The 14,870-nt window shown below is 38.1% G+C and overlaps 1 protein-coding gene across 1 annotated transcript in view; it reads left to right on the top strand.

The window, feature by feature from the left end:
* bcl10 (BCL10 immune signaling adaptor) overlaps positions 1 to 14,870 on the top strand; it is a 52,249-nt gene that overhangs the window by 26,209 nt on the left and 11,170 nt on the right. The window contains exon 2 of the mRNA XM_039734874.1: positions 14,278 to 14,566. Within this exon, the coding sequence (XP_039590808.1) occupies positions 14,278 to 14,566 (289 nt within the window). The remainder of the gene's footprint in view (positions 1 to 14,277; positions 14,567 to 14,870) is intronic.

The raw sequence follows: 14,870 nt of genomic DNA, 5'->3' as shown, positions 1-14,870 counted from the left end.
TTGACAATCAAGGGGAGCCCATTCAATCCGTCAAGCTCATTCAGTAGTTTGTTCTAATTTCTCACAACTCTTTGCATAGAGAAGTACTTTCTGGTTTCAGTCTGAAATGCACTGCCCCATAATTTCCAGTGATGTCCTTGAGTGCATGATTCACTGTTAGGTTTTTGAAAGACTTCTGTTGAATCTGCTGCTCATATTTGAAAATCTGGACTAGGTCCCCATGCAATCTGCTCTCCTCGAGTCTAAACAGGTTTAATTCTCCGGGTCTGTCATCGTGAGATGCACTTGGTTGCCGACCTTTGCTACATAGCTTCAAGTACTGTTATGTCTTTCTTGAAGCGTGGCGACCAAAATTGCACACAATACTCCACATGTGGTGTCACTAGTGCATTATAAAGTCTTAATAACATTCCTTGGTTTATATTCAGCTCCTTTTACATTACATCTAACATTTTATTTGATTTTTAATCACTTCTGCTTAGATGATGAAAGTGTCAACATAAAACCCTAAATTTTTTTCAGAGTTGTCCTTCATGTAGGACAGTGTCTCTTATTTCTTACTAGCAAAATACCCGCGCATCGCAGCGGCGAAGTACTGCCTTAAAATTTTTATTAAGAAGAAAATTAAACCTTTTTAAACTGAGGGAAAATATACCAATAATTATTTGTTAAGGATCTCTTTGTATACCACATTGTGAGTTTGGCCCTCCAGTTGTAATATGACTAAGCTGTGCACTGAGCTTACTCTTGAGCATGCAACGTACAGTTGGCCATGTGAACAGTAATCTTGTTTCAAATCTCACAGCTTGGATTGCTGCTGTCATAATCGGTTTGAGTTTCATGGTTTGTTTCAATTACGACAGTATTTGTAGGACTTGTGTTGAAGTGACATTCGGCATCTGTCAAGCATTGTAAGTATACAACCAGTTTCATCGATAACTTCACATCCAGCTTTTGAGAGTTTAAACATTCATAAACAAGTGTCCACTACTCAAATCGTCACCTGTCAATCTAAGATGTTTAAGAGGCATTGGCGGTTGTTGAAAGGTGTAAAATATTTGGCCATTTCGGTACACTTGAAAGTGAAAAACGAACAATTCAGCGGCAGCCATCAACTCACATGCAGTTGCATAGGTGAAGGGCTTAAGCATTTCACTCTTATAGTGCTCCTGTGTAGTATAATTATCTCCTGTACCGTCATCAGTCCACACCTTGAACCTGTCCCAGTCATTCAATACATAAGACACAATGTTCCTCCGGATAGCAAGAGTGAGCCTGATATGGCCGTGCAATATGTAACAAAGAGAATGGAAAAGGCAGGCGCCATCTCTGGGCATGGAAACCACTCAGTAAGTGACAGTACTTTTGATCAATGGTGATCACCTCGATAGACATGTTAATGGGGGTACGGTTGAAATGATAAAGGAAATGGGTACCTGAACAATGTAAAGTAAGTCTAAAATACCTAAACAATAACTATAATCGTAATAAATGAACAATAAAACAGCGGAGAAGCCGTGGATTAAATAAAAAGGCTGTAGTTATCAGTAGGGAGACGTGAATCCCATGCCGAAGCAAGGAAGGGAATGTAGAGACTGGAGCGACGGACGGCATTATATACGCAGGCAGCCAACAACGTGGGAAGCGTTGAGATGGGGGAGCCAACGCCGCCTCACACAGTGACCGAGCTGCAAGCTATGGATGTATATATGTACGTAAGTAGAATTCAGTTAGCGTTGGGAACCCGCGTACCAGATTTCTTGAAGATGGGCCCATAAGTAACAAAGACCGTTGAAAAGTTCAATATGGCGGCCGATAGTGGCATCATACCACCGAAATAAGTACCAAATTTCACCCTTCTACCTACACGAGAAGTTGGACAATTAGTGACGTTGGAAAGTTCAATATGGCGGCTGACAGTGGCGTCATACCACCGAAATAAGTCATTACATTGGTTTCGGTTAGCGCGGGAAGCCGCCTACCAAATTTCGTGAAGATGGGGCCATAAATAAGAAAGTTCAACATGGCGGACATTGTCGACCATTATGACCGTTCTGCGTAGAATTTGAAATGAAACCTGCTTAACTTTTGTAAGTAAGCTGTGAGGAATGAGCCTGCCAAATTTCAGCCTTCTACCTACACGGGAAGTTGGAGAATTAGTGATGAGTGAGTGAGTGAGTCAGTGAGTGAGTGAGTGAGTCAGTGAGGGCTTTGCCTTTTATTATTATAGACTAGCAAAATACCCGCGCTTCGCAGCGGAGAAGTAGTGTATTAAAGAAGCAATGAAAAGAAAAGGAAACATTTTGAAAATAACCTAACCTGATTGTCAATGTAATTGTTTTGTCACTGTTGTGAGTGATGAGTGTTGTTGTCATATATATATATATATATATATATATATATATATATATATATATATATTTACACACACATAAACATATATATACATATCTATACATATACACATATATACATACATATATATATCTATATATCATATATACGCACACATATATACACACAAATACATATATATATATATATATACATACATACACACACACATATATAAACATATATATACATATACATACATATATACACACACAGCTATTTCGTATCAATGCAATACGCTGTTTGTTAAAACGATTGACTCCCGCTCTTACGTGCAATAACAAATCAAATCATTCAGTTGTCTATATGTCATTTTAGAGCTGGACGCCTGGCATCTTTTTTTGGCCACAAGTTCGTTTCTGTTTGGTGTGAGGTTCTGTGTTGTGGATATTCTCAGGATGGATTGCAGGTGCTCATCAGTGAGGCGACTCCTGTGTGCTGTTTTGTTAGTCTTTATCACTGAGAAGAGCTTCTCACACAGATATGTGCTACCAAACATGCACAAGGTTCGAGCCGCATGTAGACGGACTTTTTTTGTTCTTCAAAGTCACCAAAGCGCTGTGCAAACTCAGTGCGCAATAACTCTAGCTTCGCAATAACTTGCAGCATCATAAGGTAGACTTGATTAACGCGGTTAGTGTTCGGCAAGGCAGCTGAAGCGCTGCATTATGGGATCTGTAGTTTATTGTGTTACCAGCGCTTCATATACCCGGGCCATTAATAACAATAATACAGTATATAAAATGATCTCGGGCGGATATAATTACACACGGGCGGATGTGGCCCGTGGCCCTTGAGTTTGACACATATGGACTAAATAGAACTTGAAAAGATATATTTTTTCAAATGTGATTGCGCAATTCAGATAGAGTTGACGCGCACTACAGCCTGCATGCCTCAATGAGTCATCTTCCCCTTGCTCTTACTTTTTTACCGTTCATCTAATGAATACACTGAGTATGGCTTTACCAAAACAATCATTGATGGCGAATAAAGTATCCATTATTCGAGTATGTAGATCGGTATATATATATACATATATATATACCCGCGTATCAGCGAGAAGTAGTGTGTTAAAAAGGTAGAAAAGAAAAGGGAACATTTTAAAAATAACGTAACATGACTGTCAATATACAGTATTTGTTTTGTGAGTGTTACTGAGTGTTGCTGTCATCAAGGATTTGATTATCATTATTTCTTTCAATCAGGTTCGTATTTGTAGGATGTGTTGTGTTCAAGTTACATTCCGTGTTTGTCAATCGCTGTAAAGATGACAGGTTTCATTCATCGATTCGTTTCTTACTGCATCAATAAACAGCTCGTCTTCTTCTTTATCTGAGACCTGACACACTGCATGCACGGGTTTTTTACACTGTCTTCCTTTAGCGGGACATTGACTTTTCCACCGTGTGCTTTGTTTCCGCAGTAGCTGATTTATGAATATGCTTATCAGACGCTTCATATTTTTGCTGCCTTTTCAATTGTGTAATTCGGTTTTGTTCAGCTCTTTGGAACTGTTGCTTTTATCTGTGCACTGCGTCCAGTTCACGGAGCCACTCGGTGTACATGCATCGAAGTTCCCAGCTGTGCTGGTGCCATCTCGTGCTATGTCCATAGCTGTATTTAATGTTACCTTAGTCCTGGCACTTAAAACTTTCTCTCGCAGTTTCGCTGAGTTTGTGTCAAACACCACCCTGACCATCTCATCTTCCTCTCCATAAGCACAGTCCTTCACCCGTGAATATTTACCCGTGGCAGTTTGCTATTGGATTGCCGCTGACGGACGGCCTTATATGGGTGGGCACTAAATTACAAACGCCAGCGGCAGCCTGTCTATGAACTTAATTTAAAGTGTAGGTTTACATCGTGCTTTGTTTCCGAAGTAGCAGAACTCATGAATATGGTTGTATATGTCACTCGCTCGCTTCTTATTGTTTCGCTGCCTTCTCATTTATATAATGCATGTTTTCTTAAGCGCTTTTTTGAGGTCTTCCTGGTTTTCTATGTACTGCGTGATTACGTGGGAGGCGTGAAGATATCACACGAAACTCCGCCCCCACGGCGTTGAAGCTCATTTCCATTACAGTAAATGGAGAAAACTGCTTCCAGTTATGACCATTACGCGTAGAATTTCGATATAAAACCTGCTCAACTTTTGTAAGGAAGCTGTAAGGAATGAGCCTGCCAAATTTCAGCCTTCCACCCACACGGGAAGTTGGAGAATTAGTGATGAGTCAGTGAGTGAGTGAGTGAGTGAGTGAGTGAGGGCTTTGCCTTTTATTAGTATAGATTTATAACTGATGTGTAGCACTTTGCACTTTTCTACATTAAACTGCATTTTATGTGTGTTTACTCAGGTCTGAAGTTTGTTCAAGTCTTTCTGATTTATTTTTGCTGCCTCCTCATTGTTGCTGATCCTACAGTGTTTCTATAATCTGCAAGTTTACTAATTATCTATACATATAAAGGGGAGTTGGGATCCGAGAGACTGTGTTTGTGGAGGGATGGAGAGTTAAGGCGGGTGGGGGAGTCACGTGATCATCTCCCCTGCCATTCATGTCATTTCATTCACTTCATTTTGCTCCGCTGAGCTCCGTAGCTGACGCAGTCTTGCCATTCTTTTTCTTAGTGTTTAGTTCTCTCTCCTTTACTGATTTCTATAAAGGAGAGTTGGGATCCGAGAGACTGTGTTTGTGGAGGGATTGAGAGTTAAGGCGGGTGGGGAAGTCACATGATCATCTCCCCTCCCATTCACGTTATTTAATTCACTTCATTTTGCTCCGAGCTGAGCTCCGCAGCTGACGCTGTCTTACCGTTCTTTTTCCTTAGTGTTTAGTCCTCTCTCCTTTACTGTTTACTAGGCGCAGTACTTACTGAATAGTATTTTTTCCTTTAGTGTTTCTAGTTAGTGTTTCTTATTGTTTAGTAGACGCGGTGTGCCGGTGTTCCCGGCGATGTTGCGGTTTACTGTTACTTTCTACTTCGTTTTTGTACTTTAGTGTTTAGTAGACTTTTACTTTATCTCATTTACTGTTGTTCCCGGCGCTGTTGCCCATTTTTAATTTATCTTATTTAGTGTTTGGTAGACTTATACTTTATCCCATTTACTGTTGTTCCTGGCGGTGTTACCAATTTTCCCGTTTCTAATTTTTATGTAGCATGTTCATGAATTAGTCATAGAGAAAATTTATATATTTTGGCTCCAGGAGGACAAATCAAAATTGTTGTATATAAAGAAGCTCTATAAGTCTCATGTAGATACATAATTATTCCAACTACAGCGACTGCAGCGAGGCACAAGAGGTCTGCTAGTTCCAGAATAAATGTCAATAATAATCAGAAAAAGTAGCATTACAAAGACAGACCCCTGAGGGACTCCACTGATAACCTCATCCCACGTGGAGCATTCTCCACTTATCTGTACTCTTTGTATGCTGCCGGTAAAGCATATTGAATCAAGTTTTGTAGAACAAAAGCAACCTACTCCAAGTCTGTTTCACTAATAATTAATTTAACCACTACAATTTAACAGCTTTTTAAATAAAACAATTGCATTTTCATAAATATCAAATGTTTATTTTATTGAGTTTTCTAATGAGGAAATTAATTCTTTCTAGTCAAGAGACTGAGTAGTGCAAGCACAACAAAGTTGAGACTGCAGATTCCTATCTGTAAGATGTGTCCAAAAACATGACCAATTTTGACACATTACAGAGAAAGTGTGCACCATGGGTTGACTATACCAGTGTCTGCTGCAACTTCATGATATTGATAAAGCTTACAGTTCCTAAGCATGCAGCTCACTTCATCTTTTAGACATCTCTACTGCCTCTTGATTGCCTTCGCCCCTCCTCTTTTACGGCCCAAATCAGTAACCCCTTCCATCCCCAACCTGCTAAAGTTATCTTCTGTTCGTATTTTCTGGTAACATTATGTTTGTGTTAGGGACAAGTACACAATTACCAGCACTCATTAAGGCAGTGTAAAATGTTCTAATAAATTGATTTAACAGCCTTTACATATAATGCAGGCATCCCGACATGATTTACGTGATGTTGTATTATGTAATGGAGTGTCATGTGACCAGTTGGTCTACATCAGACAGACTTTGACTTTGTTATTCCAAAAAGATATATATATATATATATAGTAAAAGGCACTATATAGCGCCCGACCCGGCACAGACTACGCAGAGGCACGTGTAAAACAAACATGCTTTTTTATTTCTCGTCACCCGTGGGTGCACATCTTCCCCGTGTCCCACAGGCCCAACACAGTCCCAAAGCACTTTAACACAGAGCTCTAACAACCCTTCCTGGCACCACCACTCCTCCCAGGCAACCTCGTCCTCTTCCTCCCGATTCTGGCCTCAAATAAAGGGAGGCTGGCCCGTTTTATAGCCCACCTGGAAGTGTTCCAGGTGCTTGACCAGCTGGTCCTGATTGCACTTCCGGGTGGGGCTGATAACTCATCCATCCGGGTTGTTGGCTCTCGGCAGCAACCCCTAGCGGCCACCCCATCTCCCAACCAGGCTGTGGAGGACTCCATGTCCCATTGAGCCACGTGGGATACTGGGAAATAAACAACGGCCAGGGAGGCTGTCCCCAAGCGTCCCGGGGGAGGTATTGAGCTGTCCATAGTGGCTCCCCCGGAACATATGCAGCAATATATATATATATATATATATATATACAGTACAGGCCAAAAGTTTGGACACACCTCCTCATTCAATGTGTTTTTTGAGGGTTTTCTAGCATGAACCGCCTTTTTAAGGTCATGCCATAGCATCTCAATTGGATTCAGGTCAGGACTTTGACTAGGCCACTCCAAAGTCTTCATTTTGTTTTTCTTCAGCCATTCAGAGGTGGATTTGCTGGTGTGTTTTGGGTCATTGTCCTGTTGCAGCACCCAAGATCGCTTCAGCTTGAGTTGACGAACAGATGGCCGGACATTCTCCTTCAGGATTTTTTGGTAGACAGTAGAATTCATGGTTCCATCTATCACAGCAAGCCTTCCAGGTCTTGAAGCAGTAAAACAACCCCAGACCATCACACTACCACCACCATATTTTACTGTTGGTATGATGTTCTTTTTCTGAAATGCTGTGTTCCTTTTACGCCAAATGTAACGGACATTTGCCTTCCAAAAGTTCAACTTTTGTCTCATCAGTCCACAAGGTATTTTCCCAAAAGTCTTGGCAATTATTGAGATGTTTCTTAGCAAAATTGAGGCGAGCCCTAATGTTCTTTTGCTTAACAGTGGTTTGCATCTTGGAAATCTGCCATGCAGGCCGTTTTGCCCAGTCTCTTTCTTATGGTGGAGTCGTGAACACTGACCTTAATTGAGGCAAGTGAGGCCTGCAGTTCTTTAGACGTTGTCCTGGGGTCTTTTGTGACCTCTCGGATGAGTCGTCTCTGCGCTCTTGGGGTAATTTTGGTCGGCCGGCCACTCCTGGGAAGGTTCACCACTGTTCCATGTTTTTGCCATTTGTGATAATGGCTCTCACTGTAGTTCGCTGGAGTCCCAAAGCTTTAGAAATGGCTTTATAACCTTTACCAGACTGATAGATCTCAATTACTTCTGTTCTCATTTGTTCCTGAATTTCTTTGGATCTTGGCATGATGTCTAGCTTTTGAGGTGCTTTTGGTCTACTTCTCTGTGTCAGGCAGCTCCAATTTAAGTGATTTATTGATTGAAACAGGTGTGGCAGTAATCAGGCCTGGGGGTGGCTACGGAAATTGAACTCAGGTGTGATACACCACAGTTAGGTTATTTTTTAACATGGGGGCAATTACTTTTTCACACAGGGCCATGTAAGTATGGATTTTTTTTCTCCCTAAATAATAAAAACCATCATTTAAAAACTGCATTTTGTGTTTACTTGTGTTATATTTGACTAATGGTTCAATGTGCTTGATGATCAGAAACATTTTGTGTGACAAACATGCAAAAGAATTAGAAATCAGGAAGGGGGCAAATAGTTTTTCACACCACTATATATATATATGTGTGTGTGTGTGTGTGTGTGTGTGTGTGTGTGTGTGTGTATATATATATATATATATATATATATATATATATATATATATATACATATATATATATATATATATATATATATATATATATATATATGTATGTATATATGTATGTATATATATATATATATATATATATATATATATATATATATATATAATATATATATGTATGTATAGTCTCAGTTTTTACGGTGAATAGGAGACTTTGTGCTGCAGGTTTGACAGGGTGAGTGGCAATAAGAAAGCCATTCCTTAAAAGACCTAATAGGGCCTTGAAATACTGGTGTGATCTACTGCAGAATGGAAGAAAGTCTTTTGGTTCCTCAGTGTGCGATACCAATTGTCAAACATGGAGGAGGAAGTGTGATGGTCTGGGGTTCATTTGCTAGAGGCAGAGTTGGTGACTTGCACAGAGTGACTGGCATTCTGAATCAAAAGGGTTACCACAGCATTTTGCAGCACCACACAATACCTTCTTGGTCTACGTCTAGCAGGTGAGGGTTCACCTTACAGCAAGACAATGACCAAAATACCTCTAGGCTACGTCAGAACTACGTTAAAAGAAAAGAAGAAGGTACACTTCAAAATATGGACTGGTCAGCACAGGCTCCAGACTTCAATTCCATTGAGTTCATTTGGAATGAACTGGACAGAAGGGTGAAAAGAAAGCAACCTACAAGTTCAACATATTTGTGGGAACTTCTGCAACAGTGTTGGAAAGATCTTTATGACCAATATTGGATCTTCTTTATAGAAAGAATGCCATTTGTTTGTTTGGCTGTTATATCAGCAAAATGTTGCTACTTTGATGAGTCAAAAGTTTGAATAAAATTTTGTACACTTAATAATTTCTTGACCTTTTTTTTTTAATTTGCCATGGTTTATTTGTTCTATGCCTTGATTTCATGAAACATTAACACATTAAACTGCCTTCATTTCCATAAAAACTGAACAAACTGAGGTGTTCTAAAAGGTTTGACTTGTTGTTTATATCCAGTTCAGTTTACTGTGTTAAAACAAATCCACCAAAACAGTCTCATTAAAGTCTTTCTGCTGTGCAGGATGGTTGATTACAGAAAGGCATTGTTTACTGTATTTGTAATGAACATATTTGGTGAAGATTGCCTTGTATTCATCATGGTCTATTCCCTTTAATCAGGTTTTCATTTAATAATACTGACCACACTTTATTATTCCCATGCTAAAACTGTCATGACAAACAAACATTTTCCTCACTGACTTCCTGGTAACTGAATTTCTGAGAAGGGGAAGAGCTTTCAGTTAGCCTGAGGCCTGAATACCCATGTAATGTTTTGTACACATTGTTTTAATTAAACTCTTCCCTCATTTGTTTAGTGTAATCCTGTTACACATTTGCACTTCTACAAATGTAATGTCATTTTCATAGTGTATTTAAGTATCCTATAATAACTAAAAATCACTTTACATTGTTAATTTCCTAACTACCCTGTTCTTAAGTTTATGTTTTTAAATTTAGCATACCAAGAAGAATTGAGGTACAAGTTGCCAATGGTGCAAGAGTTAGCCGATAAATAATGTCATTTAAAAAAAGGCAAAACCCAAATTTTTATATTCTATTAAAGTTGAGTGTTTGAAAAAAAAAAGAAAATTAAAGGAAAACTTACAAGAGCTAGAAAGTTATACGTGGATTTGACTAGAGGACTAGCAGATTGAGATCACATTTATGTGACATATGTTGATAATTAACGATATATTAAAGGGAAAGAAATACATGTAAAGAAAAATACTGAAAACAAAAAACTTGTAATTAAGACAGATTATGAATAACAGCAAGTGAGAGCAAGTAGAAAATCTTTATACTTTTTTTTTATTATTTTTATTGTAAAATTGATGAAATGTGTGACGGCAGTTTGGGGTCAAAATGAGTGGAATAAAATTCTGCTGTGTGATCAGATTGAGGAGGTGGTATAGCAGCTGACACACTGGCCTTTCAAGCAAAGGGTCTGGGTTTCATTTCCGTCTGCTACATTTAACTTTTTGTTTAATCAATAATGTTGCCTCACTGTTTTGTCAAGGTCCCATGCCAGAGATGGACCTATATTGTCAGCAGACTTGATTGTTGCAATTTGGGGTCGCCATAGCAACCTGCCTGTTTGTTTCTCTGTAGTGTTTTGAAGTATTTGTATTCTACTAGCTGCTTCACATAGTTGTAATGCCATAACTAAGTCAAAACTCATCACAAATTGAGATTAGTGATCACATATAGTCCAAACACAGTTTGTTCCACTTTAAATTTACAGTAGACATTTGAAATAATATGCAAGCAAAGCCGAGAAAAACAGCAATATCAATATAAATAAGGCTGGCTTGGTATCTGTTTGTATGTGATTATTAAAATGCTGGGGGCTGGTCTTCCTATCATTCTATTTTGCGTACAAGTTGTAGTTGAAGTTCATTTAGGCTATAGTGGATGTTTTGGCATTACCATTTGCCTTCTTTTATGTCTGTAAATGTTGGGCTGCCCACCGTCTCACAGAAGTGTGGCATTAAACACATGCCCAGATGGCATAGGCTACAGAAAGCTGCAGTTTTACTGTGAAACCTGCTAGGGAAAGTATATACATTGGGTAGCTGTAAATGCAAGTGTTCATACAGGCACTCATTAATATTTTCATTTAAATTGAGCATAACTAAGTGATAGTCCAACTTGGAATCTAGTCTATGTGGCATCTTGGTGAGTCTGATAACATCAGCTTTTTCTTGTTGACCATTAAGTTCCTCCTTTTCAATGACAGAAGCTAACATTGACTCTGATTAAAAGTGAATGACAGTCTGCCAGGCTGGTGTAGGGGCAGAATGAATGGTCACCATCTTATCAGGATGTGATCAATGGGAAACTATTTATACCACAGATTACTCTCACCTTGTCAAATTACCCTTTTTATTTCAATACTTTGGGAGGCAATATTTTATAAGCACAGATATCTGTTCGAACTGCTTCTCTCACAGCTAGTGTATGGCACTTAGTCAGATTAGTGTAAAGTAAAATTTACATCATTTTAAAATAATACCCGGACAAAAGTGGGAAACACAGCTACTGTATCATTTATATTTTGTAGATCATGGTGCACTTACATTTTGAAGCTGTTTTGTCATATTTTAGCCACTGGTGGATCAAACGCTATTCTACAAATCAGAACCACAAGTTAAGTTTCCTTAAAATCCAGTTTTGGAGATTTGTACAATGTATTAAAAATACATAGTTGTGCTATAGTAATTCAGTGTAAGAAATGCACCTGGCAGTTCAGCTGATGGACTTTCTGCTTGATAGCTGAAATAGTAAGATCTGAAAAGCTTAGCTAAACAGGAATTTGTTTCTGACTAAAAGAATGAGTCAAAATGGATGCCTGCAGATGCTCTGATGCTTTTTACTTGAAAGTCGCTTATGTGTGTGTATATATATATATATATATATATATATATATATATATATATATATATATAATATATATATATATATATATATATATATATATATATATATTCAGTTTAGTTAAAGAGGTGTTGTCTTTATCACCAGTTGTAACATCATGAGCTGGATTAAAAGGCAGAAGTCTATGTGACCATCATCATCATCATCAAGTCCTTCCGTGAGAACCCTAAATCCAAAGAGGACTGTTTCATTTATGTTAGGTAGAATGCCCAGAGGGGACTGGGCAGTCTCATGGTCTGGAATCCCTACAGATTTTATTTTTTCTCCAGCCGTCTGGAGTTTTTTTTTTGTTTTTTCTGTCCCCCCTGGCCATTGGACCTTACTCTTATTCTATGTTAATTAATGTTGACTTATTTTGTTTTCTTATTGTGTCTTTTATTTTTCTATTCTTTATTATGTAAAGCACTTTGAGCTACTGTTTGTATGAAAATGTGCTATATAAATAAATGTTGTTGAGATAATTTTATCATATTAATGTAAACACTTGGTATATATAATCTTAATTTTAAAATTTAAACCATGCTTTCAGATTTTTTTTTTACAGTTAACAGGTGTAGCTTTCACTCAAAGTCAAAATAAATGATAACAGAGTGCAATTACATATGTTAGCCGACTACATTAAATATACGGTTTCACAGTTCTTTAGAAAGTCATGTACTTAAAAATCCAGTGCAAATCAGCTCATAGCAGCTTAATAGCTTTCATAGACAGAAGATGCCAATTCAACAGATATAAAAATAGCATCAATTGATGTCCTCTTGTTAGCTGTTAGTTGTGGAGCATGTGTGACTAATTGTACATTAGTTCAAATCTCTTCAATGTAACATTTTTGAAAGAACTGTTGATGGAAAGAAGGAAGGTTGGGACCATGCACTGATAGTTCGTTGCCACACCCACCACAAAACGAAACTGTTGATGGAGAGTGAAATTCAGTTAAACAAAATCTCAAAGTCAAACTGTTAACCAATACATTATAGTGTCAGAGAAATATGGAATCATTATGAAGTGCAGATACTGGAGCCGTGAGGTTTTTTTTTTAGGTAGCTGTTAATATTGAGTACGTGTTTATCACTCTGCTAGCATGGAGTGATCAGTTACATAGTTCCTTTACTCTTACTTTCATTTTGTTTTACTTTTATTGTCAAATTACCTCAAGCTGCAGAAGACGAAGTGAGCGACTATACCAGCAGCTTGTGCACACACACCACTCCTAGCATTTCACTAACTTGTATTGGGAATCTGTTTTCCCATCACATGTGGCTGTCGGACATACTGTATAAAAAATGTAAATATACAAGTTGAAGTGACCTCTGTCAAGGTAAATTTGAAATGGCAAACTAATCAGTAATTGAAGTCTCTGTTTTAAGATATACAGTTTCACAAATTCACCAATGCTTTTCAGTGAGAGGTTTGAAAATGTCAAAACTTTGTACTGTGTGCTGCATTCAGGTTATCTCAATAAAAATTGAACTTTTCTGAAACATTCCCTTGACGACTAAGTGTGACAAATTTAAAAACAGACAGACTTATAGGCAGGCAGACAATGGCAACTACAGCTGGTGCTTTTCGTGTTGTATGCGAATGCATCTAAAAATGAGACTGATCTTTGCCATAGGCTTTTTTATCTTAGTCCTGCCACAAAAAGCAGAAGAATCTTCATCAGGTAGAAGGGACAAAGCTTCTAGGAAAGTGTGCACCTGTGGGGTACCTTTGATCACATTCTAGTTGAAGAGCTGCACTTTGTCAAGGGGTCCATGTAAACATGAAGGTGATGCCATTTGGAAACCTTCACCATTATCCTAGATTTTGCACCCAGTGTAGCTGTGTCCTGCTTTGCAACAATACTGTTACTTTGTGTTAATCTTCAGTAAAGACATTATATTTAAATTGTAATAATTATCGCTAGTGCTATGTTTCACATATTATTTTCATTAAGGGCAATAACCCAGTACTTTCTAAGCACAGGCTCAAGAAATGTATGGACTGAAGATACTAAAATCGGATCGGCTTAGGAGTATTTGAGCAGAAAATTCCTTTAAAAAATGGTGAACATTTTATCATTTTGTCCTTGCATAACAGATATATAAAGTACCCTATTAAAGTTATGTGGTGTTTAGGTGTGTACATTATGTCATTTGTAGTTTACCTATAAGCTTGTTACCGGGTTTTGAGCCTGCACCCGTTGAATGAAATAATTAGGTAGGGTGAGAAAGGAAAACAGATCTATAAAACACTTATCTCACTGTTTTAAAACAAAGTACATGCCAGCTTTTAATTTTAATTGTGCTCTTCAGGTGACTTTGCAGTTTTTGTAAGTAATGGTCTTGTTACTTGCATGTGTGTAATAATTACATGTTTCATTTATAGGCTGTGGAGCGGTTGAGGCCCTATCTGTGTGACAAAATCATAGCCGAAAGGCATTTTGATTATTTACGTGCCAAGAGGATCCTAACTAGAGAAGACACAGAAGAAATAAGCTGCAGAACATCAAACAAAAAGAAAACTGGGAAAATGCTAGATTACCTGGCAGAGAATCCAAGGGGTCTGGATGTACTAATTGAATCCATTCAACATGGAAAGATCCAGAGATTCATTATTGAAAAGATAACCGATGAAGTGCAGAAAGTTCGCAATGAAAGGCTGGAAGCACTAAAAGGTACGGTACTCCTTGCTATGTCCCTCGTGTGGACTGTTTTCAGTTCTACATTAATACAGTATTCATGATATTCATCTATAGACAGAATTATTTGTGTCTCTACATACTGTACTTGCTTGTGCACATATCTCAGTAATGTGGTGGTGAATAATCGGGGATTTTGTAAAACATTAGTTATCATTACACTGTCTGTGAATTATTTCTCGTCCAGTTGATTATATGTTTTCTGATTGTCATTGCTGTCTTTTTTACTTTTAAGATTCCTTAAACAGTTGAGCAAGTAAAACAGCAAGCTGCTTAGTAT

This window comes from Polypterus senegalus, chromosome 14, assembly GCF_016835505.1.
Source record: "Polypterus senegalus isolate Bchr_013 chromosome 14, ASM1683550v1, whole genome shotgun sequence".
NCBI lineage: Eukaryota > Metazoa > Chordata > Cladistia > Polypteriformes > Polypteridae > Polypterus > Polypterus senegalus.
Note: the sequence above shows the minus strand (reverse complement) of the source record. Positions and strands in the feature narration are given on the sequence as shown.